The sequence below is a fragment of the Thalia democratica genome, chromosome 2, assembly GCF_965202585.1.
Source record: "Thalia democratica chromosome 2, ktThaDemo2.hap1.1, whole genome shotgun sequence".
In the NCBI taxonomy this organism is placed as follows: domain Eukaryota; kingdom Metazoa; phylum Chordata; class Thaliacea; order Salpida; family Salpidae; genus Thalia; species Thalia democratica.
The window spans coordinates 43,627,750-43,647,138 of record NC_139166.1 but is presented as its reverse complement, the minus strand read 5'-3'; the positions used below and the strand labels follow the sequence as shown (position 1 = coordinate 43,647,138).

Sequence of the window (19,389 nt, the reverse complement as noted above, 5' to 3'; positions counted from 1 at the left end):
TTAAGTAGAAAAATATTTATTCAACTAACTATATTCAAGTTTTAAATAAAATTAACCTTATTAACTTTTATCTTTAGTAACTAAGAAAAAGTATGTTGCTAGTACATAGACTTTCACCAGCACCAGCAGTAAAGAGTTGTCTGAAACTTTATAAAAGATTCAGTTAAAAATAATTTTATTATAAACAAGTCTTATAATATAGTTACAAAAGAGATATGACCTAAAAAGTTAAAAAAATTACACCAAAATTTAAAAAGTTGATCTTTTATGTATTTAAATTAAAACAAATTTGGTAGTAGCATTATTATATGGTATAAACATTTTTAAATATTAGTAAAAAGTAGCTTTTTTTATGAATTTTTTATATGAATTTATTCTTTCAAGAATTTATTTTACAAACTAAGTTTTGGTCAAAGACCTTGTCAGTGCTTAAATAAATCTGAAAATATATGTAACAATCATGGAAAATAGCATTTAAACAATAAAACTAAAATAAAAACAATTTTTTTACTTAAAAAACTAAACAAATTAAATCTTTATACTAAAATTGAATTTGACATAAAGTTTAAATTTTAGTTAATTATAAAATTAATATAACAACAATAATAATAAAAGCTGTATGTACCTTTCTTTTTTTCTTGAGTAAAATTTTTTTTAAATTTTAGTTCTATTATTTAAATGCTATTTTCCATGACTGTTACATATCTTTTCAGATTTATTCTCTGATGTGGTCTTTGACTGAATCTTAGTTTGTAAAATAAATTCTTGGAAGAATAAATCTCCAGTAGTTGAGATCTCTTTATTTGTTTTCTTAAAATCAAAACATATAATTAAATTTAAATGTTAACAGAGAAACAAAAAGTATTTTTCAAGACCTAAAAAATCTTAACAAGATATATATTTTTACTTGAATTAAAAGCATAAATGTTCAACTAACCAAAATCATTAGCAATAAAAACAAAAATAACTGAACTGTATTGAATATAGACTATATATTCCAATCGCTGATAGTAAAACTAAATTTTTAAATATTTTAATCTTTTTCAGAATTCTACTTAAACTTAAACATTTTTTCACAATGTTTTCAAACAATTTTTTTAAGCTTATGAGTATAAGAAATGGGTTACAGATAATACTCTTATAATTCTAGCATATGAGTGATTTGTAAGCCTTTCAATATTTTACATAAATCTATAACAACTTGAATATAAAAAGTAATGATTGAAATTTTAATTTAAAAATTTAAACTAGGTTAATATACTATCAACAAAATACTAATTTATAACAAATTTAAAAATCTATAGAACAAGTAAAAATTTGACTGTTAAATAATGAATGACTACTGATTGGATTTAGTTCTCCTTAGCTTGTTGATTAAGCTTATAAAATTTCTATAATAACTTTATCATAGTTTCTTTAGGAAAACTTAAAGTGCAGTTCTAAACGATAACCTCATTTATGACTAAATTACTGTTAATACAGTTATGAAAGTTTGTAAATATGCTATAGATTGCCTTTTTAAAACAACTTTCTGGTTTTAACCTGTGAGTTATTGACAACAGGGATAATTAAAAAAAATATTAATTGTGTGGTCTGGTTGAGTAGGGGTCCTAATAATAGAAGAAAGAAAAAAAAATGTTAACGCTCACAATTAAGGTCAACGAAATGGTGTGGAGAAAGACCTTTTGGTCATCAAGCTGTGCAGTGCCAACCATTTACTTGTAACTAATACTTTGAGCTAACTTTAAAACAATAATGAAAAAATAAAAACAAAAGTTAAAATAAAAAACTTCAAAAGTAATTATATATAAATTTATTTAAAAAAATTTAAGTTTAAAAATAGTAAGTATCTTTTTTTTAAATCATTACTGCCAATATTGACCATGGAAACCATAGTGTACCATGGGCTCCACACCGTCTCTTCCCCTAGATGTTGATTTTTATGATTATTTACATTCACATTTTTCTTGTTGCCCTTTCTACTAGAGCAACCACAAAAATGCAATAAATAACTCAAAATTAAATAAGAGGGGAGAATTGGTAACCTCACTCTACATAAAGTATTTAGTATAATCATATTACTGTAAGAGCACCATGTATTTTTAAATAGTGTCTATAAATTTCTAGTATACATGTTTGTAGGTAGGTAATTTTTTTAAGTATTTGTTTAACTGTTTTATTCAGTTGTCAACAATTCAAGTTTAATCAACTAAATCTAGCGCTAGTCATTGATTAAACTTGTTTAAACTACATAAAATAAAATAAAATAAATCTTAATACATGCTAAACTTACAAAATAAAAATAACAAAACTTAACAAATATTCTGAAAAAAAGAAATAATAAAAAACTCATTTTAAATGAGTTATTTAGCCTTGAAAACTTGGTAATTACCTAGGATGATGTCGCACCAATATCAAACTCAAATTTTGTATTATTTGTTGTCTTTTTTAACAATTATTTTTAGCTGTAAATAAATGTCATACAAATAAATAAATAGAATAAAACTTAGTTATCAATTGCTAATAATTCTTAAATATTTAATCACTTTTATTTGACAGTATAAAACAACTATATCAATGTCATACTTTCTATTAATTACAATATTGTAAAATAAAAACGATTAAACATTTAAGTTTTATTAGTTTATGATATATAAATTTAATTTCTTTTTTTACTTATATAGGATAGTATAAAACAAAGTATCTTTTTAGACTATACAAACTAGGCTTAAAACATTGATTTTTAGCCTAAAATTATGGTCAAAAAAGATATAAAATTTAATTAAATTTTAACTTGATATTGGTGCAACATCATGCTAGGAAATTACCAAAAACTCTCTGAATTGAATGTAGCAAGATCAAACTGTGGTCGATACACACCCAAAAATTAGAAAAAACACCAAAAATAAAATATAAAAATTTGGTCACAACTTTATCTAAAAACAGTTAGTTTTTATCTTTTTTTTTTGGTAGAAAAACATCAGACTTATTTTTCTCTCTAAAACGATAAACAATTTTAGAAGGTCAAGCAAGCAATGTTATACAAAAAGTTCAAAATTATCCTGAAAATCTAAAAATACTTAAATCATTCTGTTTTTCAAAAAGTATCAAAAAATGTAATACTAAAGTGATTGGCCTGTACTTATCTAAAACTTAAAACTTTTTTGATCAGTAGGAAGGTGTTGTTAGTCCTATTATATTCTTCATGACTTGTATTTATTAATTGGTACAATTTAGTCCTGGACATGACGTTAAACTATTCCGGTGCATGACTCGATAACCGAAAGGTTTTTTTCGTGCACCAGGTCATTGGACCAAACTTTTTGAGTGTTTTTTGTAGTTCAATAAACAATATATGTTATAACCTGAAAACATGTTTTCATTTCTCAATACTGTAATATCTTAACTTTGAATTTCGTTGCATATGCGGGAGATTCCCTTGAACGTTAGTAGAACTTACTTGGTAATTTTTCAAATTTAAAGTTCAAAACAATTTTAGAAAGTAGTGGACTTAACAGCTTTTCTTTACAGTAACCTCTCGCTTATTTACGCACATTGTGTCCACAGAAAAAGTGCGTAAAGATATGAGAGATCGTAAAGAAACGAGAAGTACCAAATATACTCACTATAATGGCTGTTTTTTAATATTGCTTCTAGTTAAAAGCAGACTGGGCACTTTCCTACTTTTAACTATTTGTTTACTTCATTTATAAATATGAAAACAACAGATAAAACTATACATATATTAAAAAAAAGGATTTGAATTTCTATAAAATAATAATAATACGAGTAGAAACAATTTTACTATTTTAATAATAAGTAGAAATTATCTTTATCTTTATATATATGTGACATTTATATTCTATTCTACTTAAGAAATTCAATTTATTATTAAGCAATTCTTTACAATTATAAAATTATGTTTATTAATATATAGGGCAAGACTGCTGTATTATTTTTTTGTGTTTCAAACTCTCATTATTTCATTATGCTTTCATTATTAAACACAGACATGTTTATTTCAGAATTTTGATTTAATCTCTTATTTTTAACAAAATTTGTGATATACTGAGGTATAACTAAATGTTTATGAATTAGTCAAGGAACATAAATTTACAAAGTCTAAAGATATAGAGAGGTGTGTTAGCATTCAAAAACATATTTTAATTTAAAAATATACATTAAACCTAATTTGTGCAATATTAAAAAAATTAAAATTTCTATTTTCTGAAGTTTATAGAATTCTAAAATGCGTAACTAAACGAGAGTGCGTAACGTCACGAGTGCGTAAAGATCCGAGAGGTTACTGTACTTGAATAATCTTTGTATGTCTATTCATCTGCATGTTAATGTCTGTTATCTAATTATACAATTACGATTACAACTTAGTTGTAAATATCCATTTACGACTAGTATACAAAACTCAAAACAAAAACTCAAATGTATAAAATATTTATTACTAAACTGTAATAACACGATTTTAATAGGGGAAGCTTGAGAAAATCGCAAATAATTTACGTAAAAGAAGCAAATTTTATTTCCCGAGTCAGTAAAAAAAGTTTTTTGTTGTTTTTAATTTCAATCATTAAAACTATAATTTTATAAATTATTTGGTTCTATTTGGGTGAGGTGGGTTAAGCAAAAGGGTGTAAACAAAATAATAAATTACAAAATAAAACTTTAATTTTTTTTGTTGACTTTGCAAATATGCAAAAGATTCGCTGTTTTTTTGCAAACAATTGCGAGTTTTCCAAGCTACTCTTAAAAGTACACAGTTTAATAAAATCAAAAAAAAAAAGTAGAGAAAAATGTGTCTATTCCTAGTGTCATGACTCAGTTAATAAACATAAGTTGAAGTCTTTATTTTTGTTATTACTATACATAAAACAACAGTCTTTTGACAGAAATAAAAAATGCTTCAGAGAGCTGTACAAAATGTTTATTTAGTTTTTACTTCACTAATAATATTAATTATCAATAGCTCATTTAACAAAGAATTTATAAAATAAAGAAAAGTATAAACGTTATAGCTAAAAGAGTTGATTAAAACTTTCAAATTAATTGATTTACTTTATCGAGTAAGTTACAATAAATCTCAGAGTTTATTAAAAATATATCGTTATTAAACGACAAAAAACGCTCAAAAAGTTTGTTCAAAGGACCTGGTGAACAAAAAAATCCTTTCGGTTATCGAGTCATACACCAGAACAGTTTAACGTCATGTCCAGGACATAATAAAGAATTATTAGCACTTTATACTTATTAAAAGTTGTTTTAAATTTTTATATGATAACAAAAAAATTTGGTTGATCTAATGAATTAATTAAAATGGCTTCTCTATTGGCAAACATTATGTAATCAATGTAGGTCCTTTATTGTAGGCATTGGGTTAGCAATGTAAAGCCCGCCATACAAAAGTTTTTTCCCGCCCTGTACTTTTTAACTAATAAACCATTTGTAAAAAGCTATAAATTAATCTTTTTTAAACCAATAATGTTTCAAATGTTTAAACATTTATAATTGGTTATTAAACATCACAAAAAAGCGCTCAAAAAGTATGATCTCATGGCCTGGTATACAAAAAAAACCTAAACATAATAGAAATATTGCTACAAAGGATTACTTTTAATATTAAAAATCTTAAAAATAACGCAACCTGCAAAGACTTTTTTACAAAACTCGGTTCATAAAACAGTTTCTAATAGAGACTTTCTGTAGTAAATCTGATGTTGCTGACTAGTAAAACTAATCATTCCGAATGTAGATTATATTTTACTTAACTTATTAAAAACACGTTTAGTATGTTTAAATATTTAAACACAATTTTTTCTGTTGCAACTTTATAAGTTATTCTATTGATTGTTTTAGATGTTATCAATGTATATTTATTTAAATAATTTAATTGTATACGTAAAAATATGTTTTTAGTTTATGTAAACTACTCATATTTTTTAATGTGTATAGGCAAAACTGTACACATTCACATACAGTACATACTGCATACACATAATAAATTACAAATAGACCTTTATCATATTAGCTAACTAAAACACTAAAATTAAAATATGTCACTTCACAAGTCACATACTTTCGCAATTTCTAATCGTTTTTTTTGGGATGTTTGACTGTTTAGTTGTTTGCTTGAAATTTTAACAGGTTAATGCTTGCAATAGAGTTATCAGGTTACATCATTGACTCGTCACTTTCACAGCTAGAAAATAATATTTATTATTGATAAGTGCATAAAAGAGTTGCATGAATGGCTTAAAGCAAATTGTCAAAATCTATTTGAGTATGACAGCTTAGCTTAAACAACTTCAAGCTTTTATTCAGTACTCAGATTTTTAATTTTAGATTTCGGGTAATTTGGTGTACAAAAAACATAAAACAAGTTTAAGTGTAGCTAGATAATAAATATAGCTAGAAAAAGTAAAAAGTAAATAATTTCTTAAGTAATTAATAAAAAATAACTATGGTCATACCGTAAAATCAAAATGAGTTTAAAGATAGTTTATTGAACGATAAAAAAAAAATCAAAAAATTAGATCCTACGACCTGGTGCACGAAGAACCTTTCGGTTATAAAGTGCATTAAAAAGACTATCTAATCACGAACTAAGCATAACTACAAGTATAAAAAAAGACAATAATAACAAATACTTTGAATTCAAGAGTAGATCAAAAATGAAAGGGCAAGAAAAGTATAAAGAATTGATAGCTTAAAGTAGGGGTTGGTATAACTTGCGGTTCGCGATTATATTTTTATTATAGGTTGGATGCGGCCTTTTAAATTTAAAACGTGCGGTCAGCAAAAGTCAATCTTACACTAGATATTCTTGGATTTGAAATTAAGAGAAAAAAAAGGTCTCATTCTGGTACAACTCACGAGATAATCAAAACTTAAACTATATATTTAGAATTCGTAATGTTAAATCTAAAACTTATACTGCGGCCCGCGAATATTATTGTTTTTGAAATTTTACCTACGTCCACCAAATGCCTGCCGACCCCTGGTTTAGACTTTAGAGCCACTTAATTGAGGCAGGGGTCGACTAGCTGGGTTAAGGACAAAGGTTAAGCCTAAAATTTTATTATATTAAAATAAGTTCAATTAAGATCTTTTTTGAAATTGTTTTCAAAGTAGCTGTTTAATTGATTTTAATACAAAAGTACGCTATTGTCTCATAATTGTTTCATTAAGAATTTGAACAATTATATATTTTTTCAAATATGAATATTAATCGTAAATGTGCTACCCCATCTACTTCTTACTGTACCTAGTGCTGAGCTGAGCATTGAGATTGTCAAAATTTTTTTTAAAGAATCTCACAAGTGTTTTTTGATTTTTAGATATTTAACAAATAAAAATTTAAAATCTTTTACTTCTATAAATAATAACTTGGTAGAAAGGTAAACTAACACATGCATTTTTTATAAATTTTGAATCCGTTTAAATTTGCAAGTTGAGAGCCAAAAAGTTTACAAAGTTTTTATAGTTTTTTTAAAAGTTAAATATAAATAAACTTAAAGTTAAAGTTTTTGTTATTTAAACTATGAAAAATTAGATTAATATATTTGAAGCAATAGTAAGTAGTATAAAATAATAATTTTTCTAAAACTTTAAATAAAAACTTAAATTTTCAGTTGTTTTAAAAATATAAATATACACAACTGTTTACTACATTCAAGACCTGTAATTTTTAAAACAGTTTTATGTTTTGAAGGCTGAATATCTTAAAAATAAACATAAGAATACTGAGTACAAAGTAAACATAAAATACATAAGAGTAGTAATTGTTATTACTAATTTACTAACACATTTAACAATTATCAGGAATTAAATTTAAAAAATTATGTCAGGTTTTATTGATAACTGTTCATGTAGTTGTTTTCGCTATTGTTGTGAAAACTTAGAGTTAGGTGAAAAAAGAAATACAATTGCCTCTGTGGTTTCTGGAGCTCTAGTAAGTCATTTTTAATTGTATTGTAATTATTTACATTATTTTACTTAATTAATTATCATTTAAGAGAGGAATTTAACTAGTATTTACCATGAAAAATAACATGGTTTTATTTTAAAAGCAGTTAGGTATCTAATTTTTTTATATGTTATACTATTTATCTTTTTACAGTTTTGCCACACACTCATTCTACTCAGGAAAACTCTTGGTATTTAAAACTTTGTATTTTAACTCAGGCTGAGTTAGGCTAGTTTTGATACATTTTCAATATCTTAGACCAGTTTTTTACCTATAAATTTTATTTAGATCTTTTGTTGTTGTTTTGGTATTTAAGTTTAGCAAGAAGGTAAATTTTTTTGTATCTGATATTCTGATGTTAGTAAAACATTTCATCAAATTATTTCAATTATTTAAAATTACTTTTTAGCTTTAAAACTTTACACGTATGTTTTTCAGAGTTTTAGCAAAAACATTTTTTTACTAATAATAAAATTAGATTTTTAATGAAAGCTTGAAGTACAGACTACAAGCCAGTTTTTATAGAATTTAAAAATCTTATTGAACTTTTGCGAAATTGTAATTTTTATAAAAATTTACAGATACAAACATATGAACTTCAAATTTTTTGTGGTCAATATTCTCGGAAGTTTAAAAAAAACACTAAAAATCTATCTTATCCTTCATTTTTAAAGCTGGAGACCTTAAACTTTCAGGAAACATTCCTTCTATAGTTTAAAAGACTTTAAATATTAAAATTTTAAAATATTAAAAAAAAAAAAATTTATTAAAAATAAAGAGTGGTTTTTTTTAATAAAAGTTTTATTTTTCAAAATGCAAAAAGTTCCTGCATTCAATCTTTTTAAAATTTAATAATACACTTTCTGTGAAAATTGAAGAAGATTGCTTAAAAAACAGTTTTTTTTATGTTATTTTATTATAAAAATGTTATTTTTATTTTTTTAAAATTCAATACGACAGAATTTTCAAATATGACAGAGTTTTCTAAATATATCAATGAACACTTCCTGAAATTTTGAGGTAGTTATCTCAAAAAACATAAAAGAAGATAGATTTTTAGTGAAATAATCTACTTTTGCTGTTTTAGTTTGCACCTCCCATAAGGATCCTATTTGCTGCCTCTAACTTAGACCGGCTATAACTCAAAAGTTATTTTGAAGTTTTATAATCTGTAAAAAGCATCTTGTAGCTTAGTAAAAACTATATAAAATAGTATCAAGTTATCAAAAAAGTGTCAACTCCCCATGCCCTTAATACATTTTTTTACGTTAAAACTTATTTTGTACTAAAAATAAATCCTAAAGCATGTAACTTTAAAAATCTAAAAAAAAAATTGACAAAAACATTTGGCAGCCCTGCTTAACTTAATTTCCTTATCCATTGTTGCCACTTGAAGAAAACAGTAAAGTAGTGGTCAGAAAGTTTTGAAATGGGAAGAACAGAATTCATCTGTCATACTTTCACATATTAACAGACAATGTATATAGCTTTGACAAAAATTATTTAACAATTCTATTTTATGTTGTAAGGAAACAAATTCAATAAAATCAAAATTGATAAACATCTAATTAAGTAAAACAAAGTAGAACATTAACTCAAACTAATATAATATTTAGCAATCATAATATTTTATATAATCAGCAAGCAAAAGTTTCTAGCAAATAGTCATTTAAATTTTTAATAATTACTATTGTTAGCAAAATTCTTGTCATAGTTGGGATTATGGTTTAAGATTTTTAGCTGCAACTGTGTTTATCTTAATGAAATTTTGTTAATGTTAGGGAATAATTGTTATTAAAAATATTTTTATCTTATAAATTTATTTAAACAAAAATATTAAAAGGGAGGCTATTTTACTTGGTGTTTGGTAATTTTTTAAATTACCTTGAAAAGCTTTAAATTTTCTACAAAATTTATGTGGACAATAATTAAAATTTAATTATATAAGTTATACATATTATATTAAATAAAAAGTAGTTTTATTACTTACAACTATATTATTATAAAACATACAAACTAGCATTACAACATATTTTTATAACTTTGTACTATTACGTTTTTTCACCTTTAATTATTTCTTACTAAAAAAAAACAAAAAACTACTTGATGAAAGTTAAAAACCTGGATTTGTTTTAAAATATCAGTAACCACTAAATTGAGTAGCAGAGTTAATTATCTGTTTAGGTTTATTTTATCTGCTGTACACCTTAATTACTAGTTTTTAATTATTTATTAAAGTATAATATAGAGATATGTTAAACATGAAAATTTATAACAGTTAGCTTTTAACAAAGCAACTATTCAGATAACGAGAACTGTCTATATATTATCAACTAAGTTTATATTGCAAATTTTAACATTACTTTAAAGTTTAAAAAAATCTTTGTTTATACTTGTTGTCTTACCCTCCTTATAGTCTTATCCAGAGTTAAGTAAAATAATGATTAATTAATTGGTTGTATTCTGAATTTTGTTACTGTTTTTAAATATAAAATTGTTTTTCCATTAATTAAAAATTAAACTGTTATTTTTAAATATGAACAAAGTTATAAATTTTCTGCTGCAATTTTAATCGAAGTAAATTATTATAAGGTTAAATTTTTTATTGTTAAAACTTATGTAAAAACTAATTTAAAAGTTATCAGTCATGCTTAAAAATATTATTTTATTAAGTATATATATTCAAAAATAGAATCAACAATTGAGACTTTATTTCTTATAATAGTAAATTAAATTAAGTTTGCTGCTGGATGGTGGGTTATCATCAATGCTGCTATTGTATATGATCCTACTCAACTTCCAAATTATGTTCATGCATGTGGATCAGTTGCTACTGTTGCCTTCTTCATGTATGTTACTTCAAGCTTAGTTTTATAATATAAATCTTGTTTTATTTTTATTAAGATAACTGAAAAACTATCTATATTTTGTTTTAAATTATCAACTTATATTTATTAAGTTAAGTACCCAAACAAGATTTTAAAAACTTTTCTAACTCATAAAATCAGCAAATTTTTTGTTTAATAGTAATATATAGGAATATAAAAACTTCGTAAGTTTACTTATTGAAACATTGGTTTGCTATATAAACTTTTTTTAAATTTTTACATTACTCAGTTATTAAGTAAATAAAATAAATATATTTTGGTTTAATAACTGCTATATTGAAACAAAGGTGTTTCAGCTTATAAATTTTCAGAATACATATTGTGAATGTCTATAAAAATCATATTAAGATTTTTTGTAAACACTTTAATGTATTGAGTATACAGCAAATATTAAGTATAACGTTAAGAAAAGTATGTTATAAAGAAAAATATATGTACATTTAAACAAACTAATTATAACAAGTTTTAGTTTAAATATGTTTCGAACCTATTAAGAAAATTTTATTTTTGACTTTTTTTGATGTATTTGTAACAAAACTAAAGAGTTATTCATGAAAAATAGATAATATAAATGAACTATTACTATGATTTGTATATACAGTTTTAAATAAGTTGAAATTATAAGCTTTTTTGACATTAGTTTGTACACAACTACGTTTGCTATAAGTTGATGGAGCCTTTTGCTTTCAAAACCTAACTTAAAGACTAATACTTTGCTAATGTAGAGTCATTTAAATTGAGAAAAGCTTATCTTAAACAAGTTTGGTATTAATATATTGAAAAATTATTATTAAATTGTGAAATTTGTAATTTAATTAATTAATAATTTTTACAATAATAAATAGGGTTAATGCAGTAGCAAATGGACAGATTAGAGGAGACCTATATACTGATGGTTGTCTTGGAACAGCTGGTTAGTCATTAGCTGTTTTTTAGATTTATAGGTTAAACAACAAATTCTTTTTTTATGTACTAAAAACTATCTTTTACAGCTAATAACATGTTATAACATAACTTTAGGTGCAAGAATTTGGCTTCTTTTTGCTTTTGTCCTTTGTTTTGGTGCCTTGATCGCTTCAATGTGGATACTTTTTGGAAATTATGTTGTTCATGGTCGGTTACATTTTCTGATATAAGTAATATACTATAATAATGTTTTCAAGTACACATTTTATTCAACTTATAATGTTTACTGTGCTAACTTTATAATAAAATTCTATGAAATTGTTCAATAAAAACCAGTTTAAAATTTCATAGGGTTATAATATAAGCCAGCTTAGCAATACGTCGAAAAACAAGTTATTTGAGTAATTTAAAAGAATTTTGATACTCTAACAGCTTTTCTGTTTGCCTATCATTAAATATTTAAATCAGTGGTGTCCACAGTAATTGAAATTTGTGCATATTTAAGTGAAAAAAGTATGTGCACCCCAAGCTCAAAATTTTTTTTTTGCTCTACACAACCTTGGAATATATAGTGTAAGCTTTAAATTACTAGTGAATTTTACTATTAAATTTTTTGTTTTTCTCTTTACCACAAACTCTAGAATATCTAGTGTAAGTTTCAGAAGGAATTTTGTGCACCCTAAAATAAAGTATGTGCACTGGTGCACACCCTGAAGGCCACTGATCTAAATGACCAATAATTAAATATTGTTTTAAACTTTCTCTACCATTCAGTTTTTTTTAATTTTTAAAGTTACATGTTATATTTATAATAAAAATTAGAATAAAAAAGTTGTTTTATAGTTTGATATTAGTTATTATTTTTTACATTTAATAGTTATAAGAATTCAAAACAAGCCCCTAACTAAATTTTTAGTTTTTTTTTTCCATTTCACTTAATCTAATAGTTTAAGCACTCCAATATAATGTTAAAAATAATCTTTTATTTAATTTGAACAAACCCTTTTAACATTAAAAAATATTTTTAAACATTGAACGATAAGAAAACAATTTATTTATGTCTTCTTTAGAACGCTTAATGACATCATACTACTGTCATAATATACTACATAATGCTACTGTTGTCATAGGTAGTAAATTAATTACTAGAACAAACAGTTACATTTTTAAAACTATACTTATTTCGAAATGGTTGTACTTGTTCACTAGTATAAAATGTGTTATAACAAATACAATATGGAAGAAAAACATAACAAGTTATACTAATAAATTATAAATTATACTACAAACTACAAAAAACAGCTTTTTTTAATTAGACAAGTTAAGGTAAAAAAATATACCAACTAAATTAAAATTTACTTTTATAAAAATTCCTGTGATTTGTTCCAATGCGAATTTTTGAACACAGATGCAGACTTTTAGAAACACTGCTCAAAAAAAAGTTCATTAAAAAAAAACGCTATAAAAGTTCTACGAAAACTTTTAAAGTTAAATTAATACCTGTAATGCCTGCTAACTATAAATAGTAAATTTTGAATATTTTGTATCAATTAATACTAATAAAAAAATTAACTCTGTAATCTTTATTAAGTAATGAACTTGTTTTTTAAAGTTCAATGAATTTACTTTTTTTAAAACAAAAAAAGGAAATATTTTATGTTTAAATTATAAAGTTGTATTAAATAATAAGGTACAGTAATGTGTTAAAATGCCAAATTAAAAGAAGTTAACTTTACTTTTGTCTGACATTTATTTTCAAAAGCTTCAAAACATAGTTTTAATGTTTTTAACATACTTTATCTGTAACTTATAAAAAATCCTAAAACAAATATTTTAATTTCTGATACTGATATATATTTTAAAAATTTGAGCTTTAAACGTGTCTGAAATTTTTATAAAAGTTTTTATATACTAAAAATTATTAGTTTATGTTATTAGTATTTAAGATGGTTGTAAAATATTATTACTAAATTAAACTTCCTTGTTGAACAGAAATAAACTTTTTATAGTTTTTCATTACTTAACTAAAAATATTTAAACGATAAAATTCAAACACAACAATAAATTTATTGTACTTTACTACTTTTCTTTATATTTTTGCGTTGATAGATAATTACTTTTAAAATTTTACAGTATTGATTACTTAAATTAATTTTATTGTTTTTATAATATTTTTTCAAACTTTTTGCTTTATGAAATATAAATAAAATAAAACTTATTATATGTTAGCGTTTCTTTATTTTAATTTTCTAATAAAAAAAAGCTTTTGTATTTGGAGTACATTTAGTAATAAATTATAATCAATACTTGAGCTCAATAAAACAAAAAAATAGTTTAATAATATAACATACTTAATTAGTTTTTTTACTAAATGTTTATTTTAGTTAGCTGAATAAGTATATTCGGGTGCTTATAAAAAACGGGACCTTTTAGTTTTCATGTATTTTGAATTTTAAAGTAATTATCTACAAAAATATGCAAAATTATAGATGATTTGAAGTAAATTTCAAGCAGGCTAGCTCAGTTTTACAAAAAAGTTGATACGACTTAAAATGATCCCCATATTAAAATATAAATTATTAATTATTTTCTATTTTGAAGCAAGTTCACATTTAAGAATTTATCAGAAAGATTAAAGGTTATGAATTAGTTTGGTAAACTTTTAATTTTGGTTACAATTATAACGTCATAAGAGCAGAAAATACCTTTAACTTGAACGCTAAAATTTATAACATAACTCGGCTTGAAATATGAAGAAGTTTATTACTTTTTTATTACAATCTTGTTATTAAAAATTAGCCACGGATAATTTTGAGTGTTTTTTTTCTTAAAATTAAATAAACTAGCTTTCATAAAAGTATCTAAAATGATCTAAGAATTTGTACAAGGTCAAAATAGCCTGAGTTTTATTGCAGGGTTGCAATTTATTTAGCCTAGTTTGAAGTTATTGAGAAACTTAAGCCAACTATACCTATTTAATTTTTTTTGATATGTTCAGGCTTGTTTCTTGTTAGATTTTAAATGAGGTTAATTTATTTCTGTTTTTGATACTCTATAATTAACTAAAATTAAACTTTTTAATTTCATTATAAACACTTTAAGTTTTTATTAATAAATAGTTTTTTGCCTTGCAGTTGGCTCTACTTAAATATAGCAAAGATATTTTTGTAAATGTAAAAAGTGATATACTTGCAGTCCTTGGTGTTTAAAAAAATTTGAATAAAATTTTTTTTTTGCATTGTTGTAATTTGATTTTAATTTCTTGAAATAAAAAAAAAAAAGTCCAAGTTTAATTCGTGAGTAGTAAAAGGGGCCATGAGGCCATAATTTAAAAACTTACCTAGATATTCTGAAGTTGATGAAAAAGAGCAAAAAAGAAAAGTCTATAGCAAAAAAGAAAAGTCTATTTAATGGTAATTTCTGAGAAATCTTGTTAGAGGGGGCCATAGTTTTTATTAATTCTTTAAAGGGGGCCTTTTGGTAAAAAAGTTTGGAAAACCCTGATTTGAATACTATTTCATTTTAAATAGCAGATAACTTATAGTTTTTGTAATTGCAAAAACCTTTAATGATAATTTTAGTTTGAAAGTTTCAGTAACCAAATAGCACTGAAAATCTGTAGCATTAAGTTTTCTTTTGTTATGTTTATTTTTTTTGACTCAATGTGAAATATTCGGCCACTGGTCTTTAATCAGTAATAAGTGTTTTATGGTTATTTACAATTTTACAAAATAAGATCATTTTGAATTTAATAAACCATTCTGTTAATAATTTTTAAGCGTATATATATATATTTTGATGGAGCGTGCGTGAATTGAATCGTTTAACAAAAGCACAAAATGTTTCTAAATTAGGCTTACTGCAATTTTAAGAAAGTAGAAGTTATGCAATAGTTTAAACTTTAAACCATTGACAAATTGAGCTTTCTAAAAGCAGATTATTTTTTGAGAACCTGCTGACACAATTATTTTGATATCTCTGCTCTGGTGTCACTGATTTTTGAATTATTTATTGACAAATGCATTACATGTTTATATGAAAATGTTCGCACTAAAGTATGTTAAATTTATTTACTTCTAGCAATAGTTTTTATAGTGTCTTTATATTAAAAAAGAAACCTTAACTTTCACACGTAATTGTTTCTTTTTTGTTTTTGTGTGTTTTACGATTGTAAAAGCATGAATTAACACTTAAAAATAGAGTTTGTTGTTAAATAGTTTTTATATTACATTAGATCGCTTATGTTTTTATTATGTCAGCTGTTTATTTAGTCAAATGTAGATTTTTAGTAATACAGTTTAAATGTAGATGTAATTTTTTTAAACTAAATTTTGCTACAATTTGTTTTCTTGTACAGCTACCGCAGACACGATGGTTGGAGCAGGTGTTGCAGTTTTCGTTCAAAACTTCCTTATTTTCCTTTCGACTATGTCTTTCAAATTCGGTAGAAGTGAAGAACTTTGGGACTAACTGCGCATATCTAGCATGGCTGTTATTTTTTATGCAGTTTTTGTAGTTATCTAATTTCTGGTACAAGCAATTTTTTTATCGGATGTTGTTTTAATATGTGTAATATTTTTGTAATTTTTTTTTATTCACTGTATTTTTTGAATGTAAATACTATAAAACATAGACTTGAATTTTTAATCTCAATATAGTTTTTAAAATTTTGTTTATCGATAGCTTTATTTTATTTTAAACTGTCCATAATAGTCTATAAAGTTTTGCATACTATCTAATAACCTTCGAGTTAAAAACTTTTTAATAATTTAAGTTTCTTCAATTTGTGTCTGATATTTTTATTATTTGAACGTAAATAATTTAAAAAATTGTGTTTGCTTGCTGTACACTTTATAACTATTTAAATATATTATATGACCGTATTAAATCTTTTCTACATCTCAATGTTTATTTATCTATATCTCTCATCAAATAATGTAACCCAACATCAACTTAATATTTAACATCTTATAGAAATACACTAAAATTTTGTTCTATATGCTGTTTGTAATAACTTTATGGAAGTAGAAAACAAAAATCAAGTTTTAAAATCAGCTAAAACCAAGGTTTGAAGTATATCTCTAGTTTTACACTGATTTTTTTTAAAGTTCGCGCAATAGCTTACTGGAATTGATAGAAAAAATACATATCAATAAATTAGAAATGTTTTTTGTATAGGCCCGTACTTACTACACCAATAAAATTTGATTGTTTTTTTAAATGTATAAATATAGACAAAAAAATAATTTTATTTTATATTAATGCAACTATTATTTTGAAATTTATATGGTTGCCAAACACAAACGAGTGTTCCTAACCCATTTTATAAAACTAGGGTCCTACTGAATCCGGATATTAATTAAAAAAGGCGGGATTCGAATCTCGTTTTCAAATTACTAACAAAAAATAAAAGCTCATGATAAATAAATGATCATGAATAATTTAATATAAGTTGAGTAGTTTTGTCTCTTGTATTTTGTACAGTTTTTTGTTTTTAACATATACATATATTGTTTATTGAACGTCAAAACGCTCAAAAAGTTTGGTCCAAGGACCTTGTGCACGAAAATACCTTTCGGTTATCTAGTCAAACACCAGAACAGTTTAACATCATGTCCATGACAAAACATTGTATAATGCTTGAAATAGTGTATGTTTTAATAAACTTAAGTGTTAAGTAATACTTTGTTATCTTTTGCCTCTTATTAGTAGAGCTACATCATAATTAACTTATAAAGTTAAAATGAAGGGCCCCGTAAAAACCTAAGTTAACTAAATCCCGCCTGTTATGTACATATCAGGCCAGCCAACTAGAGAGGTTGCCTACCTCTAATATAGAACTTAAAAAGTGTACAAAAACTGATTTATTTATGAATAAAAAATCATTAGAACTTGTAACACTACATCTAAAAAAGTATTGGTTTGTCATTAAATGAAGGGAGCAAAACTACTAAGAATCAATCATTTAACATAATTTCATTGATTTAGTTAAGGTAAACGGGAACGGGTTAAATATGCACGAAGACACTTTTGCACGAGGGGTCACTTTTCTTTTACACGAGGAGACTTTAATCAAATAGACTTTTATATGTCTGGAACAAAAATTTCAAGACCATGAAGTTGAAAACTCACAAATTATCTTTTTTTTTTTTTGCAATAATTCGTGAACAATCTACAACTAAAAATTATTCAAATTATAATTCCCACTAAGTTTCATTTTTGAACATTCTTAACTTTTGTAAAAAAGTCTAAGTATCTCCAAGTGACTTTTCCAAAATGTTGCTGGTATTTATTTTATACTTCAGGCTTTCGTTTTTACTTGAAAATTTAGTCCACAATTTTGGTTCTGAAGAGCATCTGCAAAATTTGATTGTGTTTTGTTCTCTAAACTAGAGACATTTTTATTACTGTTGTTAACAACGTTTTCGTCATTTGCATTAAAATCATCTAAGCTGTTTTTGACGCTTGCAATCTAGGCTTTTTCAAAACCATAGTTTTTAGCACTACACAATTTTTCTTTGCTGCATTTATAGGCTACTTTATAGTTTAAAATAGCGACCTGACTGCTTAATTCCTCTTGACTTGTTTAAATTAAATTTTTATCTTTTTTTTGTTGGGTTTGGTCTCTTTTTTCCGCAACTATTTGATTATTAAATATGTCCATACAAAATGTCCTTCAATTGTAATTTGTTAAGTGAAATAGTTGTCATAATTAAAGTAAAATAAACACTGTAGTAGATAATTAAATGCTAACAGTACTTTTGTAAAATTCACAAATCAGTCAGTAAGTTTGAACCATTAAAAACACAAAATGTACTTTATTTTTTTTATAGATTAAGCTAAAAGCTTTTCTTAATTTTTATAACAATAAAAGTTTAATTACCAATCAAAAAAACTAATATTATCTCTTTCTTTAAGAAATATAGAATTTGTTGTGCCTGTTTCAAATACTTACTGACCATTATTACAGTATTTTGTTTTTATAATATTATTATAATTTATTATAGTATGAAAAAGTTTTGAGGTCCTAACCAATAAGTTTACTTTTACAAATATATAAACAATAAAAGGAAATATTATAAAGAAAAATTTCAACATAACTTATATTTCTTTTAAAGAGTTGCTTAAGCATTAATATTGAATTTAAGCTTGTAATTAACTTGTATTTAATTGCATCTCAATTTTTTAACTCTATATTTTTCTATTCTTAACTCTAAATTATTAATTTCGGTGTAACAGTGTCTATAAACACCGAAACTAAAACAGACTTGATTTTGTTCCAGACTTTTTTTCGGCAGTACTAAATTAATAAACTTATAGTTTTAATATACTTAAAGTTGTTGTTACTATTTATTGCAAAATAAGTACTAACTTAACTGTTTAATTATCTGATTTTAATAGATTGAATCATTAGTTTAAAACAATTAGTAGCTATCTTATACATCTAAACCAGGGATCGGCAAACTGCGGTCGGCGAGTATGTAAATTTGGCCCACTAAACAAGTTTATATTTTAAGTTGATTTTTTTTGTCGATAAACTGCTGTAATTTCATTAATTTCTTCTTAAGTCCTTAGATAACACTGGTGAACTAAAAACAAAATTTTGAAAGTACTTGG

General features: G+C 24.3%; 1 protein-coding gene across 1 annotated transcript; it reads left to right on the top strand.

The window, feature by feature from the left end:
- The first annotated feature begins 7,809 nt into the window (after nt 1-7,809).
- LOC145849811 (transmembrane protein 50A-like) lies at nt 7,810-16,703 on the top strand. Its single transcript, XM_082954875.1, has 5 exons — nt 7,810-7,963; nt 10,718-10,827; nt 11,712-11,779; nt 11,887-11,979; nt 16,130-16,703. The coding sequence occupies exons 1-5, from the start codon at nt 7,853-7,855 to the stop codon at nt 16,240-16,242; spliced, it is 495 nt and encodes a 164-aa protein (XP_082811001.1). The 5' UTR covers nt 7,810-7,852; the 3' UTR covers nt 16,243-16,703.
- The last annotated feature ends 2,686 nt before the right edge of the window (nt 16,704-19,389 follow it).

Excerpts from the sequence above, each read along its gene's own strand:
- LOC145849811 (XM_082954875.1), top strand. The coding sequence starts at position 7,853 with ATGTCAGGTTTTATTGATAACTGTTCATGTAGTTGTTTTCGCTATTGT. Across the intron at positions 11,780-11,886 it reads TGGTTGTCTTGGAACAGCTG|GTGCAAGAATTTGGCTTCTT; the intron begins GTTAGTCATTAG and ends ACATAACTTTAG. Across the intron at positions 11,980-16,129 it reads TGGAAATTATGTTGTTCATG|CTACCGCAGACACGATGGTT; the intron begins GTCGGTTACATT and ends TTTCTTGTACAG.